At 55.4% G+C, this 19828-nt stretch overlaps 1 protein-coding gene across 1 annotated transcript; it reads right to left on the bottom strand.

Annotated features, from left to right (window-relative positions):
- Positions 1-798: 798 nt before the first annotated feature.
- Positions 799-19462, bottom strand: LOC115900952 (1-phosphatidylinositol 4,5-bisphosphate phosphodiesterase gamma-1-like). The gene is made up of 32 exons (XM_030943173.1): positions 18906-19462; positions 13146-13295; positions 12951-13044; positions 12790-12837; positions 12006-12090; positions 11795-11875; positions 11669-11703; positions 11086-11158; positions 10890-10991; positions 10691-10809; positions 10529-10614; positions 10221-10341; positions 9962-10130; positions 9651-9770; positions 9364-9471; positions 9082-9269; positions 8693-8893; positions 8455-8574; positions 7999-8182; positions 7650-7727; positions 6338-6477; positions 6074-6170; positions 5060-5126; positions 4612-4775; positions 4400-4496; positions 4070-4294; positions 3302-3450; positions 2986-3100; positions 2708-2869; positions 2144-2232; positions 1859-2043; positions 799-1779 (listed from the first exon to the last, which is right to left on the bottom strand). The coding sequence occupies exons 1-32, from the start codon at positions 19123-19125 to the stop codon at positions 1728-1730; spliced, it is 3924 nt and encodes a 1307-aa protein (XP_030799033.1). The 5' UTR covers positions 19126-19462; the 3' UTR covers positions 799-1727.
- Between the last annotated feature and the right edge of the window lie 366 nt (positions 19463-19828).

Raw genomic sequence — 19828 nt, 5'->3', positions numbered from 1 at the left:
TTCACGTGTGTTTCCATGGTCCCAAAGCCCTGTGGATACTGGAGGGTGTGTCCCCATGGACCCAAATCCCTATGTATTCACATGTGTTTCCAAGGACCCAAATCCCAATGGATTTGCATGTGTTTCCACGGTCCCAAAGCCCTGTGGATACTGGAGTTTGTGTCCCCATGGACCCAAATCCCTATGGATCCCTGAATCTGTGTCCCTGAATCTGATCCCTGAATTGTGAATACACACAGACCCAAAGCCCTATGGATCCCTGAATCTGTGTCCCCATGGGCTCAAGTCTTTGTGTATCTGTGGTGTGTGTCCCCATAGACCAAATCCCAATGGATTCACGTGTTTCCATGGACCCAAATCCCTATGGATCCATGAATTTGTGTCCCCATGGACCCAAATCCCAGTAGATTCACATGTATTTCCATCGACCCATGTCCCTATGGATCCATGTGTGTGTCCCATGGACCCAAATCGCTATGGACCCATGTGTCCCCATGGCATGGCCCTGTGATCCTGCATAGCTGTGTGTTCCCAGAGCCCTGTGTCCCCATGGCCTCATGCCCCCATGGCCATGTCCCCACAACCTTGTACCCATTGTCCCTGTGTCCCTCTGCCTTGTGTCCTTCCTGGGTGGCCCTGCCTGCCACAACACACCCCCAAGTGTCCCCACTGCTGCTGGGACAAGGGTGACACACTGGATCTGGGACCACCAAGCCACCTCCCAGGGGACATCATCCACCCTGGGGACCCCGAGGTGGCAGCAGAGCTGGAAGGGGACACCAGGTCACAACAGCAGGGTATAAATATTGGCTAAATAGATTTATTTTCATATAAAGAATACACAGGTCCCCCCCTGCTGGGACACCCCAACCCCAGGGGACACCCCAAGATGTCCCCAGCCACCATCAGGCTGGCCACCACCTCAGTTGGCTTTACTGTCAGGATCTGCCCCATTCCCAGAGTTAGGTGACAACTCTGGGTGACCCTGGGGACATCCCTGTCCCCTCTGGGGCCACCTTGCTGCCTGTATTTACCAGGCGCCTACTCAGGGCACCCTGTCACAGGCCACTCTGCCTTGTGGGACAGCCCCAGACTTGGTCCCCTGCTCCCTTGGTCCCATGCTGGGACACCTCTGGACATTTTGGGGTCCCCCTTGTGCCCTAATACTGTGGCTGGTACAGACACTCCCTCCCCCCACGCCATATGTACACGCTGGATAAAAGAAGAAAATACAGGTATTTATAGCAGGGGAGCAAAATACCCCCCTAACCCCCCCAAAAGTGTCTCCTGTGTCCCCATCCTGGTGCCTCATCACCAGGCAGTCCTGACACCTGTGCCCAGGATGGAGGTCCATCCTGGGCCAGCTGGGCCCCTGTGCCTCAGTTTCCCCATCGGTCATGGGGCTGCCATGGGATGGAGGGACATTGAGAACGTTGGGTGAGGAAGAGCCACTGTGGCCACCTCGTGGGGACAAGGACGTGGCCATGAGCCCCAGGGAATGTGGGATGAAGCTGGAGGCACCTGGGATTGAAGCCAGAGCGTCCCACCTCCCGCCTCACCCCCGTCACAGGCACAGCTACCCAAGGCCCCCTTTCATCCCCGAATTTGTCACGCTGCTGTCACCCAGCCCTGGGCGTGGTGGGAGGTCCGGGTGTGGCCACCCCACCTCCCGTTGTAGCAGGAGAGGAGGTGGCTGGGGGAGCTCCTCAGCTCTGAGTCTCTCCAGCTCAGCTGCGTTTGGTGACCATCTGCCGGTCCCTCTTCTTCTTCTCCATCAACCTGGTGGGGAGCAGGGTGGTGGCCTTAGGGACCCTCCCCAAGAGGGGTGTCCCAAAGCCACAGGGAGGGGACAACTCACTTGCGGTTGCGGACTTCAGTGAGCTCCATGAGCCGCTCCTGGGCTGCCCGGAGCTCGTCCAGGCGCTGCTGGTAGCGGGAATCGCAGCCGTTGGTGCGCTCGTAGCTGGAGACCTGGCTGGAGAGCTCGCTGGCACGGTCCCGGAGCTGCTGGATGGACGAGTAGAGGTTCTCCTCATCTTCCTCCTGCTCCAAAACAAGCGTGTGAGGATGGTGGGGTGGGCAGGACACACCAAAGAGTTGGTTCCCCTTGTTCCAGGTTTCCCTGGCCACCTGGGCCACCTGCCTTGGCATTGATGATTTCGATGTGGATGAGGAGGGAGGCGAGCTCCAGGTCCTCGGTGTAGCTGTTCTTCAACGGCACCGACCGGTAGCCTGGACACATCACAACACGAGCTAAGCACCACAGCAGGGTCTGAGCCCCCCACCATGGCCAGGACCCCAGGGAGATAACGATGATGATTGCAGGGGTTTGCACTAGAATACCTTTAGAGGTCCCTTCCAACCCAAACCCTTCTATGATTCCATGACTCAGTGATTGAGATCATGATGATGACAATTGCAGGAGCGTTGCGCTGGAATATCTTTAAAAGTCCCTTCCAAACCAAACCCTTTTATGACTCCATGACTTAATCATGGAGATGATAATGATAATGATAATGATAATGATAATGATAATGATAATGATAATGATAATGATAATGATAATGATGGAGGGGGGGTGATGGTGATGATTGCAGGGGGGTTGGACGAGATGACCTTTAAAGGCCCCTTCCAACGCAAACCCTGCTGTGATTCCATGACTATGATGGAGATGGTGATGATGATAATGATGATGGGAAGACCATACCTGTTTTGAGGCCCTTGACAGGGAAGGTGGCTTGTGCCAAGAAGTTGGGGTCACTGAACATGTCCTCCTCATACACCACGAAGCGGAGGAAGGCAAACTCAGGGTTGTTGATGTCAAAGACGAACTGCTTGAAGAGCCAGACGGGGTTGAAGCCGTTGTCAGCTGTGGGAGAGAGGACAAAACCCGGCCCCATCACCACATGTCCTCTCAAGAGGATGACAGAGGGCAGAGTCAGGGTTGTCCCTAAAGGTGGGGACATCACCGGTGTGGCCTCTCACCTACGACATCTGTCTTGTTCTTGCTGTTGTCATACTCAGAGCCGCAAACCTCCACCTCCACAAAGGGGCACACGATGCTCCTCCCGTTCTTGGGCAGGTGCCGGGCACCTAGGATCTGTGGGAGAAAGGGGAGAAAGAAAAGGATGAGGTCTGGCCACACTGGATGAAGAAGAACTCCCAAGAGTAACAAGCTCCATGGAGCAAATATGTAGCTGGAACAAGTAAAAACCACCCCTGGTTGACCCAAAAATAAGGAAGGAGTTCCCATCTTCATAGGGACCACCTCAAGGTGGTCTTGCTGTCCTTCCACACTTGCCTGCAGCTGGACTGTGATGGGCTCCACAATCTTCAGGCTGTTCTTGTCGAAGGGGTCGAAGGTCTCGTCCCTCATGATGTCTGGCTGCAGGACGTAGCCACTGCGGCCACCGAGCATGAAGAGCGCCTGGTTCAGCTGCATCGGTTTGTCTGTGACCGTGGGGACAGAGCAGATCTGAGCGTGGGGCTCAGGGACCTTCCCAAGGCCCTTGGTTAGAAGGTTCTATCCTGCAAACCCAACTAAGAGCCCCAGCTGTGGTTGGAGGAGGGATGCAGCTGAGTTTTGCAGGAATCTCCAAGGATTGCATGGACATATCCCCATCAGGATGAGGACAAAGACTTGAGAGAATCCAAACCACCCTTGTCCCCACCAGGATAAGGACAAAGGTTGGAGAGATCTTTCAAACCATCCCCTACATTCCCATCAGGATGAGACACAGGATGGAGAGCATCCAAACTCCTTCCTGTGCCTCCATCAGGATGAGGACAAAGCTTGGAGAGATCATCCAAACCACCTCCTCTATCCCTATCAGGATGAGGACAAAGCTTGGAAAGATCATCCAAACCACCTCCTGTGTCTCCATCAGGATGAGAACAAAGCTTGAAGAGCATCCAAACTACTCGTGTCCCCATGAGGATGGAGACAAAGGTTGGAGAGATCACCCAAACCACCTCCAACAAAACGACCCAGGGCAGAAGCACTGGAAATGCGAATTTTGAGACAATCTTTGGAGATGAGCCCAACAACAACCCCAGGAGCAGGATTTACCGGGAGTCTGGAAGTTGAGGGCCACGAGCTGACTCCCACAGATCCACATGGGCAGTGGGTCATAGTTGGAGGAGTCCAGGCGCTGTCCTTTGGGGTAGATGCGGCTCAGCTGGCGGCGGTTGTACTGCAGGAACTTCTTGCCCTTGCTGCGGTTGGCGTATTTCTCCGCCTTGGTCTCGGGGAAGGACGACATGTCCCGGTAACATGCCTTGTCTGTGCCAATCTCTGCAAGCACCAAGCGGCCATCAGGGAAGGAATGAGATCTGGATAGTTCTTCCCACCTGTCTCTTTCCACGCTTCATGCCTTTATCCGACCTCTCCAGGACTTACTGTCCTCATCGAACGGCACCGGGCGGCAATACACGACCAGCTCCGAGAGCTCCAGGGCGATCTTCTTCCTCCGCTCCATGATCTTCCCCTCTTGCATCTGCACCAGGAAAAACAGGAGCTGCAAGTCTTCCCCCAGACTCTTCCTTTGGAGATATTAGGAACAATCTCCAAGAGAAAGGGACCATCCAGCCCCATCCTCTGCATCCCCTCACCCTGGCGTCGGCGTTCTGCGTGGCCTCCCGGATCTTGGCCACCCACTCGCTGAGCTCCTCCTGTGTGTCTGCGGCCACGTCCAGCGACTGGGCTGCGTGGGACATCTGCTGGGAATGGATGGTGAAGACAAATGGTTTGGAGCTCCTCCCGTCTTTGGAGATAACTATAAGGACATCAGAGGGGGGCTTTACTTGAAGACATTCCCAACGGATGGCTCTGTGGAGCAAACGAAACCTCAGCGGTCCCGCTCCCGGGCCCCCACCAGCCCCCCCTGGCACCCCACCATCCATCTCAGATCCTCCTCTGAGGATCCCATTTTTTTAAATGTGTGGCTTCAGCTTTCCAGGCTGAAACACGCCCTTGGAATCAAGGGAAAATATCCCCTGAATCATCTGGACATCCCAACTCCTCCAAATTCCCCCCAAATCCATAAGTAGGGACACTCACCGACGTGGCAGGATGGGACATCGATGAAGCCCTTCAGAAAGTTCCCCAGGGGGCTGTTTTCTGATGACTGCAAGAGAGGAAGGAAGAGGTAAAATGGGTGAGGCCTGTGGGTTACAGGCAGCCACCACCCAGCCCTTTGAGCTGGACAAATCTGAGGAAAAGAAGGGAAAAAACATCCAGGAGCATCATCCCAAGAGCCGGGTTGGAGTAGGACCAGGAGCATACCCCTGGTTCTGGATAAGGGTCTGGGCTGGTACAGGGCTGGGAGCATTCCCCAAGTTCTGGATAAAGGTCTGGGTTGGAGCAGGACCAAGAGCATCCCCTGACTCTGTGGGACCAAGAGCATCACCCAGATTCTGGATAAGGGTCTGGGCTGGCAAAAGACTGGGAGCATCCTCCAGTTTCCAGGAAAGGATACAAGCTGGAGTGTTGCCAAGAATATCACACAGCCTCCAGACAGAGATCGGGGCTGGAACAGGACTGGGAGCACCCTCCAGCTTCTAATAAACTGTCTACATGGGAGTGGGGCCAAGAACATCCCTCAGCCTCCAGATAAGAATCTGGACTGGAGCAGGAGCACGAGCATCTCCCAGCCTCAGGGTAAGGGTCTGGGCTGGAGAGGACCAGATGCATTCCCCAGCCACTGGGTAAGGATCTGGGCTTGTACAAGACTTGGAGTATTCTGCAGCTTCCAGAAAAGGGTCCAAGCTGGAGTGGGGCTGGGAGCATCTCACAGCCTCTGGATAAAGATACAGGCTGTAAAAGGACCAGGGGCATTTCCCAAGTCCCAGAAATAGGTCCAAGTTGGAGTGGGGCCAGGAACATTCCCCAGACTCTGGATAAGGCTCAAGGCTGGAGCAGAACCATGAGCATCCCCCAGCCTGTGGATAAGGATCCAAGCTGGATCAGGATCATGAGCATCTCCCAGCCTCAAGATAAGGGTCTGGATTTGATCAAGGCTCTTGGGAGCCTCCAATGTCCTCGCTCCCAGGATCCCAGAGAGGTGGCACTCACAGCCTCATCCTGCTCCTGCGCCTGGGTGCCGACGATCTCCTCCACGTAGTTGGCCGGGAACCAGAGCTGCTTCTTGCCCCCGTAGTCCCCCCGCCACCTGCAAGGGGTGAGAGGATCAAGGCGAGCGGACAGATTTTGGGGAGGGGGGGACAGGGGTGTCCCTGCTGCATGCGGTGCCAGGGGGTGGTTGGAGAAAGGGTGGGGGGACAAAGAAGGAGGCTGAGTTAAAACCCGCTGTGGGAATACCCGGGGTGTCCCCTCCACCTCCCGCCCACGGTGACACCCAAGTGACAGCCCTCACCAGCCGCGTCCTGCTTGTCCACGTTGTGGATGATGGCCTGCTTGCAGAATGACAGCTCGTCCTCCCGTTGTGCTTTGTAGTCATACAGAGCCTTCACCGTGCACTGGGGACACCGGGAAGAGGGACATGTGTGTCACCACCCAGCGCCTGGTGCCCCGCTCAGCCCAGCCCCTCGAGCCCCCACAGTGGAGTGTGGAGGATTCTGACCCCAAATCATGGCATCACAGAATGTTAAGGGGTTGGAATAGACCTTAAAGGTGACCACATTCCAACCCATCCTACCATGGGCAGAGATACCTTCCACCAGATGCTCCAAGCTCTGTCCAGCTTGGCTTTGGGCACTTCCAGAGAGGGACCATCCACAACTTCTCTATTCTGGTGTCTCACAACCCTCACAGTAAAACATTTCTTCCTAACATCTAACCTGAATTTCCTCCATTTTGTATCCATTACTCCTTGACCTATCTGACATTCCTGACAAAAAGTGCCTCTCCAGCTTCCACTGGGATGGGTTAGAGGGGACAGAAGGGCTGGAGGTGCCTGTGGTCCTGCAGGATCACCACGTTCAGAGCTGATCCTTTTCAGAGCAGGTTCCTTTTTTAGGATCCCCAGTGGTTTCTCCTGGTGCACTGAAGGGTTAATCCTCTGATATTCCCACAATCTCTGGAAAAAAACCCTCTGGGTTAAGCTTTCCTGTGTGTGGTCATACCTTGCTGCAAAGGGACCATTAAGGCAGCAGCAGTGCTGGACCATGGGATTGTAGGATCACAGGAAAAGAACCTTAGGGCTCCAGACCAGCCTCTTCCAGGGTCAACTCCAACATATGTCCAGTCACAAAAATCCCCAAGGGTGGAGACTGAGTCAACTCCAAGAACAACCAAGTCCCAAAAACCTCTGAGGATGGAGACTGTACCACCTGGGAGCTGACTCTAGACCTGCTTTTTAAGGGTTTCCCAGTGCAAAGGGATTTTCTTGCTGTTGGGGCAAACTTCTGCCAGGTCCCTGCTCCAGGCTGGGGACTTTCCAGCCCTGTCTCCCACCACAATGTGACAGTGCTGTCACTGGAGCTCGGACTGTCCCCAAGTGATGGTGATGTTGGCTGGGTCCAGCTCCAGCATCACTTGAGGGTCAAAGAAACGGAGCACAACTCAACCATTTCTCTGGTCAGCGATGCTGGGAGGTGTGGATCTGAGGAGGGACCACCCAGGAACCCCAGCACTCAAATTGCCATATCCCACCACCCCACCTCCCCAGGACACCAGCTTGGCCCCTTACCCTGGCCATTGGCATCTTGTTGGCCTCTACGTAGAAGTGAGGAGTCCGCACCTCATACAGGGCTCCATAGTCCAGTTCCTGCAAGGAGAAATACCTGAGGGGGTCACCTGGGTGTGGGCAGGGGGTATGAGGGGATGAGAGGAGGTTGAGTGGGATGTAATATCCCCTTGCAACTTGTTGGAAAAGGGAATTATGGTGGAGTTTTAACGCTGGGTGATGACAGTGGAATGAACTTGGCCAGTTCTGGTTGGGCTCCAACCAAAATTCTGGAAGATGGTGGAGCCGAGGATGGGGTTTGGTTGCCTATGGCACAGAACCCACACCATCCATAATTGCTGGGAGAACTCACAGTGGTGCCCATCTTCTCCAGGGTCTCCTCATTGATGGGGTAGCGCAGCTTCATCTTGCGGTACAGCGGGTGCTTCTCGTAGTAGCTGATGAGGTCCACGAGGCTCTCGAACTCGGCCGAGCTGCCCAGCATGAAGAGCCGCCCTTCCTGCTGGATGCGGCAGTGCTTGATCTTCCCCTCCGCCCTGGGGCCAGGAGAGATGGGAATGGGATGGGTGAGGAGTGGCCGAATCCTGGCTTCATGATGGGGATAGGCAGGAGGTGATGCTTGGGGATGCCACCAAGGTGAACACCCTGAAGATGTCATGGAGAGGGTTTCCCCTTCATGACACCATCACGTGTCCCACTGTGTCACCTGCAGCAAACCCCTGCCACCTAGCTCAGGGTCACAACAGAGAGGTTATCACAAATCCTCAGCTTGGCCAAGCCCAAGTGGCCTCGTGGTGGCCACACTCACCGGAAGGAGATGGCGTAGGAGTTGGGCTCGCTGCGCTTCCGCACCAGGAACGCTCCATCCCGTGGGACCCGCATCAGCATGTGCTCGGCCTGGAGACGCGTCAAGCTGGCGTGGTACCACCTGCCCAGGGATAACATGGAGACTGGGGGCTGGCATCAGCATCTCCACACCCTGCTGGGGCTGGAGGAGGCTGGTGGATCCCTGGGATCGAGGGGATGGGGATTGGAAGGATCCTCACTCTTTGCTCTCGTGGGCGTTGGGTTGGGGGACGGGGTCGGTGAGGCGCATCTCAAACTCGTTGCAGCGCAGTGGCACCTCCCGGTAGTGGCAGATGAGGCTGTAGAGGCTGTCGAAGACCAGGTTGTCTGTCAGGTAGAACTTGGTGGCCCCGGCCTCCTGCCTTGAGTGGATCCGGCAGTGCTGCACCCGGCTGGACCTCCTGCCATGGGGGTGAGAGAAAGCCAAGTCAATCTGGGTCCACATCTCCACCATCCCACATCTGTGGTCTACAAGCTGCACAAAAAGGTGACATTTCCCCCAAAAAAGCCATTCCAGCCACCAAACCAGGCACTGACTGGAGGGTCACCCAGGGAAGGTGGGATCCTGCCTCCCTGCTGGAGCTCCTACCAGAAGGAGAGGGTGTAGTCGCCCACGAAGGTCTCGCTCTCGCGCACCAGGAAGGTGCCGTCCTTGCCGCCCGTCTCGGTGCAGTACTCGTGCAGCAGCTTCTCTGCAATCTGTCGCCCGTCACGGCCACCCCCGAGCTTGCCGTGGAACCACTTCTCCGTGAAGTGCAGCTCGTTGTTGTTGAACTCCTGCAAGTTCATCCCACAGTGGGTGTTGTCACCCTGTCACCCTCCCCACGGAGTTGTCGCCTCGCCCTGTGGGCGCGTCCTGCCCCTCACGCACCTCCTTCTGCTCCACCTCCTCTTCATCCTCGTTGAATTGGTAGCGGGATGTCTCCTCTGAGTAGTAAATCTTGTTGCTTGTCAGGACAAAATAATGAGGACTCCAGGTCTGGGAAGGAGGAAGAGCATTGGTGGGGCGAGGAAGAGGATGACATGGAGAGATGGAGCTTTGGGATGGGGTTTTTAATCCCTTTTTTCCCCCCTCACAGCATCGCAGTGGTCTAGGAGAGCCCATCCCAAACCCCACTGTCTGACAGATCCCCCTCAGCCCCTGAAGGCCTCCCTTACATGGTCAATGGGGTCTTCAAGGTAGAGAATTCCATTCTTGATGGAGTTGCTGATGTCATTCTCTGAGTAACTGGCGGTGGAGACCTCCTCGTACAGGTTCCCTTCGACCAGTTTCTTGTGCTGAGAGACAACCAGGGAGGGGAGCTCAGTGGTGGCCATGGGTCACACTGACCTCCCAACCCTCAGGATCAACCTCCCACAGGTGCCTTCGCACCATCCCATGTTCCCCTTGACCACCTCTTGGTGTAGAACCCAACACAATCTGTGTCCCTCCTGCAAAGAGGGGTTTTGGGGTTTTGCCTGCTCCACACCTTGATTAGGATTTTCTTCTTGAGCTGGGTGGGCGAGGGCAACTCATCGGCATTGATGTCCACTGGTTTGGTGAGGAGCATGTCCCCAAAAACCTTCTTGAAGTGGCAGGCCATGTTCCTCTGCTGGACAATGCTGCAGTGGTCTTCGATGGAGAGGATGATGGGGAACCTGGAGCAAGCAGGTGGGAATGGTGACCTCAGATGAAGGTGAGGGAGAGGTTCCCAGAATTCAGAGATTGTTGGGGGAGCTGGGGCTTACTCAGAGGTGACGAAGGCGTGCTCCTTGATGGTGTGCAGCACATCCAGGAATTTGATCTTGGAGGTGAGCGTGTGGCCGTGGTAGATGATGGGGAGATCATCTGGGCCATCCCAGCAATCCACTGAGAAGGAAAACACCTTGGTTAATTCATGTTTGCCATCAACTACCTGCTGGGAACCATTGTTTTGAGCACCCAAATGACAGGGAAAGATCCACTGCCCTGGTGGCGTGGCATGGGGGCAGGGAATGGTCTGTTTGATGGGACATGAGGGGTTCCAGCATCCCTGTGAAGGGCTGGTGTGACTCACACTCAATACAGCGGCAGCCCATCCGCAGGCACCGGGCGTACGCCTCCAGGGAGGACTCACTGGAGAACTGGTCTCCTGTCAGGTACCTGCAGAGGAGAAACAAGGATGATGGGATGCTCATGGACGTCCCTGAGGAACGCCCATGCGGGGAAAATTCCTTACGTGTTGTGGGATGAGGAGATCCAGTACTGGGACAGGGGGTGGTTCATCTCCTCAGGCACCACACGCTCGTACTTAGCATCCATCACCATGTTTTCCTTGGAGAAGAGGTAGGTGAGGAACTGGCAGGGGGAGAAACAGAGAGGTCAGAGCCTGATGGTGCTGGGAGATCCCCGTGGGGACACTGTGTGGGGCCACCCACCTCATCCAGCTGGAAGGAGGGCTCCGACGCGTCGTTGGAGCTCTCCTTGAGGTAGGAGCACATGTAGTCCCGCACCACGCCCACATCACTGGCCCAGGATTCCTGGGATACAAACATGGCTGTTGTTAGTGGAGGAACTGGGCTGGAGCATCCCATGTGGGCTCCTTAGGCCGCAGAGTTCTCAGGGAACGCCCACCTTCTGGTCATGCAGCAGGAACTTCTGGAAGTCATAGAGGGACACTTGGCACAGCTCAGGGCGGTCCACATTCCTGGGACAAGGAGCAGCCACCAGTGAGGAGCAGGAGAAGGAATTGGGATAGATCCCATGGCAGAGTTGAGGCCATCAGTGCCCATCTGCGGCTCAGCCTCCCCATGACCCCCATTCCCACCAGTCCCTCCACCCTGTGACTGGGACAGGCTGGCATCAGCTGGAACGTGCAGCGTTATCCAAGGATACTGGGAGAAGGGCAGGGTGAAATGTCCCTACATCTCTGGCAGCTGCCCCATCTTTCATCCCTGCTCACCCCTTCTCCCCTTCCTGCTCCTATCTTTGCTTCCATCCCATCTCCCATCATTGCTCCCATCCCTTCTGCACCCATATTCCCATTCCTTCTCCCATCCCAGCTCCCATCATTGCTCCCATCCCTTCTGCACCCATATTCCCATCCCTGCTCCCATCCCCATTCCCATTCTCTGCTCTGTCCCACAGCCTGGCTGTATTTCCCACTCTACAGACCCAACTCTTGGAATATTGACTGGGATGGGAGCTGGGAACTCACCGCAAGGGGAAGGAGAGCTCCAGCTGCTCAATGACCTGGAAGGCAGAGAAAGCGTCCAGGCTTAGCTGGAGTGGGACACATCCCACCAGGATGAGGACATCTGGGAGGCCAAAACATGGATCTTACCGACTTCTGGGCATCAAACATCAGGTTTTTGTAGAACTGGATGAAGTGGGAGAAAGTCATCTCATTCCTGGCTTCCACTTCCTGTGGGAGATGGGGCTGGATGAGAGTGGGGCCACTCGATGGGAACCAGGGACACCACGGTGGACCCAGCCCATGTGGGGCAGGTCAAAGAGCATCTCCCTCCTAGCTGGGATGTCCAGAGGGTCCTTACCACGAGTTTATCCCGCAGGAATCTCATGTTGGGAACACGGTAGTTAACCTGGGGCAGCATCGCCTTCAGGTCCTTCACTGTGATGCTGCCAGAGGGAAAACCAGAGTCAGGGTACTGCCAGATCCCTGGACGAGTCTCAGCTCAGAACACCAAGTGTCCCACCCCAAATCTTGGTGCCTGGCATAGGGATCCTACCCTCCTGGCCTGTGGATCCCTGCAGTGGCACAGGACCCAGGGAAACTGTGGATGTCTCATTCCAGGAGGTGTCCAAGGCCAGGTTGGTTGGGGCTTGGAACAACCTGGTCTAGTGGAAGGTGGAAATAGATGATTTTTGATGTCCTTTCCAATTCAAACCATTCCATGATTCCATGTTTCTGAGATTAATTACATGATGTCTGCCATGAGTATTAGCAGAGGGACAAGGAAAGGAAGTGCATCCAAGAACCAACTGGGCACTCTTAAGACATCATCCTATATGGAGGTGATGCCCATTCCCATTCCCATAAGAATTTAAGTCCAAATTCTCTTGGTTTGGGAAGATTATTATGGGCTGCATTAATGGCCTGGCCCCTCTGGCACTGGGGATGGGTCCCAGCGGTCCTCACAGTCACAAGGATGTGACCTGCACCCAATCTCCGATTTTTGGTGCCTTCAAGCATCCCAAAAACCCCGGTGCTCCCTTGTCCCACAAACCTCACCCCCAGCCTGGCTCAACCTCCAGATTTGGGATGCAACAGGGGGAATATGGTTCTGTCCAGCTGAACCCACCATGCTGGTGGCTCACCTGCCTTCCCTGGCCCGGTCCATCCCATCAAACTGCTTCCGTAGCCACCTGGGAAGGAAAGGATGGACAGATAGTGCTCAATCCCAAAAAGGCCCAAAACCAGGGCAGGTTTTCTTCCCAAAACAGGGACCAGGAAATGGGATCTGCTGGTCCTTCCTCACCTCTCGATCTGCAGAGGGGTCTGGGCTCTCTGGGTGTCAGCCACCAGCCAGTTGAGCCCCGTTATCCATAGGTTGATGTCCTCCTCGCAGAAAGCTGTTGGAGGAAGAGGAGGGCGATGAGGTTGGGATGGGGATGATGGGATGTTGGGAAGGGGGTGGGACAGGACACAGGGAATGGGGAGGGACCCAACTCACCGGCCACGCTGAGCGTGCGCAGCCTGAAGTCCATCCCGTAGAGGATGATGAAGCACATGGTGAAGTCCAGCTTGCGAGCGTCCTCGGGGTAGCGCTCGAAATCCCGGGAATTCTTCCCCAGGCGGATCTCCTTGATCTCCCGAATGTCGACTGTGGGGAGAGAGGAACACGAAACTGTCCCCTGCCACCACAGCCTCATGTGAGTGGTTTAGGGAAGCGGGAATTCCAGGAGGACATGCGTCCTCTGGAGAACCTCGTTGCCAGGATGGGATACCCTCAGGAGTGTGTGATGGAATTATGGAATTATGGGTGCTGTGGCCACGTGTCTTTGAGGGTGACATGTCCCCAGTGTCCTCCAGTGATGTGGGCATGGCATGTCCATTCAGGGAACCATGATCCCAGGATGGGATGTCCCTGTGGCACTGCCCGTTGGAGTGGGACAGCACCAGGGTGCCACGGCCTTGTGTCCTCCAGGGATCAGTGTCCCAGGATGTCCCCAGGATGAGGTCCCTGTAGTGTTGCTACAGCTGTGAGAGGACCAGGATGACATAGCCACGTGTCCTCCAGGGATCTGTGTCCCAGGATGTCCCCAGGACGGGGTGTCCCTGCAATGCTGCTATAGCTGAGTGCACCACCATGGATGCCATGGCCACGCATCCTCCAGGGAATCGTGTCCCCAGGATGGGGTGTCTCCATGGCACTGCCCGTTGCAGTGGGATGGCACCCTTGTGTCTTCCAGGGATCAATGTCCCAGGATGTCCCCAGGATGAGGTCCCTGCAGTGTTGCTACAGCTGTGAGAGGACCAGGATGACATAGCCACGTGTCCTCCAGGGATCTGGGTCCCAGGATGTCCCCAGGATGAGGTCCCTGCAATGCTCCTGCAGATGAGTGCCAACACCACGGATGCCATGGAAAAGTCTCATTCAGGGATCTGTGTCCCAAAGACAGGGTGTCCCTGCAGCCCTGCCTCCATGTGTCTGATGGCCCCCATCCCTGTGTGTCCTCCAGGAACTCGTGTCCCCAGGACGTGGCATCCCGACAGCGCTGCCCACTCTTTTCCCAGCTTTGTGGCTGCCACGCGTCCTCCAGGCTCATCCCACCCCATCCCAACCAGCAAATCTCCAGCCACCTTGTCCTCCCCAAGCCAGACCCTGCGCTGGGATAGGCTGAGCTCGTGTTTTCCTTGGAGAACTCTTCCCAAAAGTGCCAATTTGGAGCCCCAGCAGCCGGGACCGCAGGGCGTTGCTTTCCTGCTGCTCTGCTCCCTCATTATCCCGCTAAATAAAGCTCCAACAGCGGCGGCAGGGCCGGGTTTCCGGACCACGCTCTTCCTCACTGCTACTCCACCAAGGGACATTTCCAATTTTCCCAGTGGACACATCCCACTGGGAGCAAGAATAATAACATAATATTAGGAACAACACACACACACAAAATTGTTCTTGATCCCGCAACCGTCACCCCCCAGGCAGATTTGTCCTCTGGGAACGAGCCACCGACACCGGAAAGGGCTTTGTGTGACCCAGGGCAGCCGGACCACCTCGCCAGGGGTATTGTCCTGCCGAGGAAATGGGTCATTTCCCGGAGAATTTCCAGCCCGGCTGCGTTTCCGATGTGGTGGTGGGGAAGGCTGCAGACGTGCCTTGGTGGAAACCCTCGGCTGAATCTGAAGGGGGGATCCAAAGGGGAAAGAAAAGCTGAATGCAGGGAGGAATAAGGGATGGGGGGAGGAATTGGGCTGATTAAGCAAGAAAAGAGGGGAAGAATAGTTTTTCTTGGCGGAAAAGCTCCAGAAAACAGTGGAGGCTTTATCCAGCCTTCTTTTGCTGGATGACCGCAAGCCAAATTTCACAGATCAGGGTGGGATTTTAGCACAAGTGACACACAGGAGCTCTGCTCCCCAGCACAAGCTTTGTTTTGGGAGCAGATCTCAAGGAAAGAAACTTTGTTGTCACTGCATGGCTCCTGTGGCCCGGAGCAAACCCTCTTCCATAAGAACAGGCAGATTTTGGGGATAAAAATGGGTTTATAGTTTAAAAAGCAGCCACTCAACCCCAAACTTGCCCATCCACAGGGTGCCAGGGAGTGGTGACCAGCCAGTGGCTACCAGGGCTTTGCTAACAAGTTGCAACGTTGCTACTCCTTGGATTTAACTCCTCCAGGATCTGGCCTTGCACCCAGACTCTGGGAGCTGTTCCTAATTCCAGGAATGGTTTGTGTCAGAAGGGACCTTAAAGCTCATCTCATTCCAACCCCTGTCATAGGTAGGGACACCTTCCACTAGACCAGGGTGCTCCAAGCCCCTTCCAACCTGGCCTTGGACACCTCCAGGGATCCAGGAGCAGCCACAGCTCCTCTGAGCAATCTATGCCAGGGTCTCACCACCCTCATAATGAAGAATTCCTTCCCAATATCCCATATATCCCTGATCTCTGGCAGTGAGAAGCCATTCCGTGTGTCCTGTCCCTCCATCCCTTGTCCCAAGTCCCTCTCCAGCTTTCTTGGAGCCCCTTTAGGCACTGGACAGGGCTTGGAGGTCTCCCTGGATCCTTCCCTTCTCCAGGCTGGACATTCCCAGCTTTCCAGAGCAGAGGGGCTCCAGCCCTTGGAGCATCTCCATGGCTTCCTCTGGACTCATTCCAGCATCTCCATCCTGCTGTTGGACCCCAGAGCTGGAGGCTCTGCAGGTCTCAGGGGCAGAGGGCAGAATTCCCATTTTCCTGCTGCCTACGCTGTGGGATGAACCGAGGACATGGGGAATTTCTGGGCTGCCAGCAGCAGTTTTTCACCCACCAACACCCCAAAATCCTTCTCCCCCAGGGCAAACAGCCCATTCCCATGAAAACCAGGGGAAAAGGGAGCGGTGAGGGGCTGCACAATACACCCGAGCAGCAGCTTCCTGGAAACCACATCTGCAGCGGATTTGCCTCGATCCTGTCAGAACTCTGTCTCCAAACTCCTCCCCGCATTGTCTCCATTGTCCTGGGCGATTAAAACACTCTGGAAGTCGGTTCCAGCTGCGAAAATCCCTTTTCTCTTCTAATGCAAAGCGAGCAGCGTGGTGCAAAAAAAAGATTTGGAATGGCGGGGAGATGATGGAAGAGCAGGTTCTGCCCAGTGGGATTTTAGGGATGCTGAGAGCCTGGGAGATTTTTTTCAGGCGTTAGGAGGGAAGCAAAGGGGTTGGAAGGAATGGCCGTGTTGGGAATTCCTGCTGGCCTGGGCACTGGGGTCATACCCTCTTGCAGGATGTGGCAGCTCAGACCCTCCTGGACAGAGGAAATTGGAAGACTGTGTCCTGCCGGGATCCTGTGGTGTGGTTTAAAACCTGGAATAAAATATTTCCTCCTTGTCCAACAGTGATAAATCCCAACTGGATTTTCTCCTCCCAAAAAAGTCCTAATTCCAATTATTTGCCACTAACAAGGCTGGAGGCATCATCAAACCACCTCTCCAAAATCCTCTTGGATTTTTCACACTGCCTTCATCCCCCTTTCCTTTAATTTCTTGTAAAGATCCTTTTTTTTGGGGGGCTGTTTTCCACCAGATTCCTTGCACTGGGAACTGGGGTCTGCTGAGGGCGACGGGCTGGAAGCCCTTCAGGATGAGGTTAATTTTGGAGGCCATGCCCCAGGCATTCCCAGGCATGGACACATGGACACGTGTCCAGGGGCTGCTTAACAAAGCGTGTAATTATCCTGGGGGTCCAGGGGAGAGCCAGGATCCGTGTCCTGGCCCTGACAGTTCCTAACAGAGACATCAACACTTCCCATTAATCCCTCTGGCTTGAAGGGGAGGATTTAAAATGGTCTGGGCAGGCAGGAGGCCTGGGAGATGCCAATGCTTCCACAAAATCACGGAGAGTGGGAAGAGAGGGATGGACCAGGGGGTGAGGATGCTCCAGCCCAGAACCTGGATGGGGATTTCTCCCACTCCAGACGAGGAAAAGTGAATGGTGTGATGGGATGGCAGGATTGCACATTTCCAGAAGGATTTTAATTCTTTTTTCATCCTTCTGGATGACCTTGGGGGATGCCTGCTCATTCCCATGGAGGAGATTGAGCTGTTGTATGGGAAAAGACAGATCCTAGGGCTACAGAGGGGAAACTGAGGCACAGCATCTGAGCAACCTGAGATCCTGACCTGGCAGCTCACAGTGCTTCCAGAATAAACAAAGAGCTGGAAATGCATTATTCCATGATTGGATAACAAGTTCTTCTCCATGAGGACCTAAAATACCTCTCCAAAACTGGGTGCCCTTCCTCCCATCGCCTTCTGCTCCCACAGATCTGCTCCTGTATCCAGAAAGTCTGGACAAGCATGGATCCTGCTCATGCCTGTGCTCAGCTCAGTGAGAAAGGTGAGTGCCACCTTTCTTTTCCTGGCTCAAAGCTGGAATTCCACCTCGGGATCAGCACCTCCAAGCAGGAGCTGAAGCTTCCAGGGGATTTTGCTGGATCTTGCAGATAATCAGCAGTGGGTGGTGATTTTTTGGGGGGGTCATTGGTGATTTTGGAGGAGCCTCTCCAGGAAAAAGGTACCTCCCAAACCTCTGGGGTGGGTTTTGCCATCACCCAGGTGAGGTGATATCCCAAAACTGATTTCCTTCCCTGCACAGGGATGTGGGATGAGGTGATGGTGTAGCTCCATGGCACCCCAATTCCAGCTTCCTTCAACTGGATTTTTTTAGCTCAATTAAAGCTTTGAGGTAATGAGCACCAAGACATGGAGCCCCAACAATTCCCACTGTTGGGAGAACATCCCAACAACCTCCTAATCACCAGCGAATCCACATGGAAGGGTGATTTTTATGGATGCCCCAGTGGGGTTTTGGGGTTAAAAAAGCACCATGAGCAGGAACAGGGATGGCCATTCTTTTCCCTCCTTGCCAGGGCAGATATAAATCCATGGGGATGAAACACAAGCAGCTTGATCCCACAGAACAACTTTCAAAGTGGGATGGAGGAGGTGAGGGATGCTCAGCCCAGCAGCTCCTGCTTTTATGGGAATGACCCCATGGCCAGGCACCCTGACAAAGTAGGACATTCCCCAGGAGTGAATATCCCACCATGGTAGGACATTCCATAGGGGGGAACATCCCACCATGGTAGGACATCCCCCTATGGCCAGGAATTCCACAGCAAGTCACCCAATCATGGTAGAACCACCACATCCAGGCATCCCACAAACAGTCACCCCACCACTGTAGGACATCCCACCAAGACCAAGCACCCCACAACCAGTTACCACACCATGGAAGGACATCCCAACACAGCCAGGAGCCCCACAACCAGTTATCCCAGCACTGTAGGACACCCCAACACCGTCAAGCACCCCAGAAACAGTTACCCCATCATGGCTGGGAAACCCAGCACACCCAGAAACCTCCACAGGGCTGTAGGACACCCAAACAGACCCAGGCACCCCACAACCAATTACCCCACCACTGTAGGAGATCCCACAAAACCCAGGCACCTCAACACATCCAAGCACCCCAACACATCCAGGCACCCCCCAGTCAGCCCCCCCACTACAGTAACACATCCCAACACATCCGAGCACCCCACAACCACTTACCCCACTGTGGCAGGATACCCCAACACGCCCAGAACACCCCCAGCCAGTCGCCCCAATACAGCTCAGGATCCCACCAGCACATCCCCAGCCCCCCAACACCGCTGCCACTGATACTACCCTGTCCCCCCAATCCTCCCAATCTTCCCTGTCCTTCCAATCCTCCCTGTCCCCCGGATACTCACTGTCCCCCTCCACCTTCTCGGGCGTCCGGCTCCAGATGATCTGGCGCGTCTCCAGCTTCACCTGGAAGGTCCTTCTCTCCGGCCTCTGCGACTTCTTCTGGTAGAACAAGGTGAGGACGGTGCCCATCTCCAGGCAGCGCAGGATCCTGCCCATGTCCCCCGGCTCCATCCTGGTGTCCTCCAAGAAGCCATTGACGCTGTTGTGCCTGGCCATGGACATCTTCACTGCTCGGCCATCGCCCGGCGGAGCCGCACAGCCGGGATTGTCTCATGCAGGAGAGGACGGAACCAAAGGGCCGAAAGCTTCCCCTGGGGATTTTTCTGGGATCGCCCCGGGCGTGGGTTTTCCTCTACGGACGAGCGGAGCACGGCCAGGACACGCAGCCTCCGGGATTGGCGACAGCGGGGAGGAAAAGGCCGGGCTGGAGGTACCGTGACCTTCGTGTCACCAAGGCTGGATCCGGCCCTGGCGCTGGCATCCAGCGGCGCTGGGAAAAGACAACGCCGGCCTTGCTTGCGGATGAGTTTTTGGATGTGGGGAGGAGGAAAAAATCCAGCCCCACAAAAAAAAAAAAAAAAAAAAAAAAAAAAAAAAAAAAAAAAAAAAGCCAAGTCACCCCAAAAGTGATGGTGGTGAGGTGGCAAAAATCTTCCTCCTCCTCCTCCTCCCTCTCTCCCCGGCCTCCGGGCCGAGCGGGGCCGGGCTTTGGGAATGGGGTGTCGGGAGGTGTTGGGGAAGGTTTGGGGAGCAGCGGGATGGCGGTGGGAAGGGATGTGGGATGCGGGGTTGGGGTGGTGGGTGGTGGGTGGGGAGGTGGGGGGGGGGGAAGGGGAGGGGGTTCCCACCGTCCGCTCGCCCGCCGCCCCTTTTTTTTTTTTCCCTGCTGCTCCTTAATTTCGGGCTGATGAAATGGACGCCCGGA

This window comes from Camarhynchus parvulus, chromosome 2, assembly GCF_901933205.1.
Source record: "Camarhynchus parvulus chromosome 2, STF_HiC, whole genome shotgun sequence".
Classification (NCBI taxonomy): domain Eukaryota; kingdom Metazoa; phylum Chordata; class Aves; order Passeriformes; family Thraupidae; genus Camarhynchus; species Camarhynchus parvulus.
The sequence above is the reverse complement of the archived record's forward strand: the minus strand, read 5'-3'. Positions and strand labels throughout refer to the sequence as shown.

Excerpts from the sequence above, each read along its gene's own strand:
- LOC115900952 (XM_030943173.1), bottom strand. The coding sequence starts at position 19,125 with ATGTCCATGGCCAGGCACAACAGCGTCAATGGCTTCTTGGAGGACACC. Across the intron at positions 6,478-7,649 it reads ACAAGATGCCAATGGCCAGG|TGCACGGTGAAGGCTCTGTA; the intron begins GTAAGGGGCCAA and ends CGGTGTCCCCAG. Across the intron at positions 4,295-4,399 it reads GGTGCCGTTCGATGAGGACA|AGATTGGCACAGACAAGGCA; the intron begins GTAAGTCCTGGA and ends TGGTGCTTGCAG.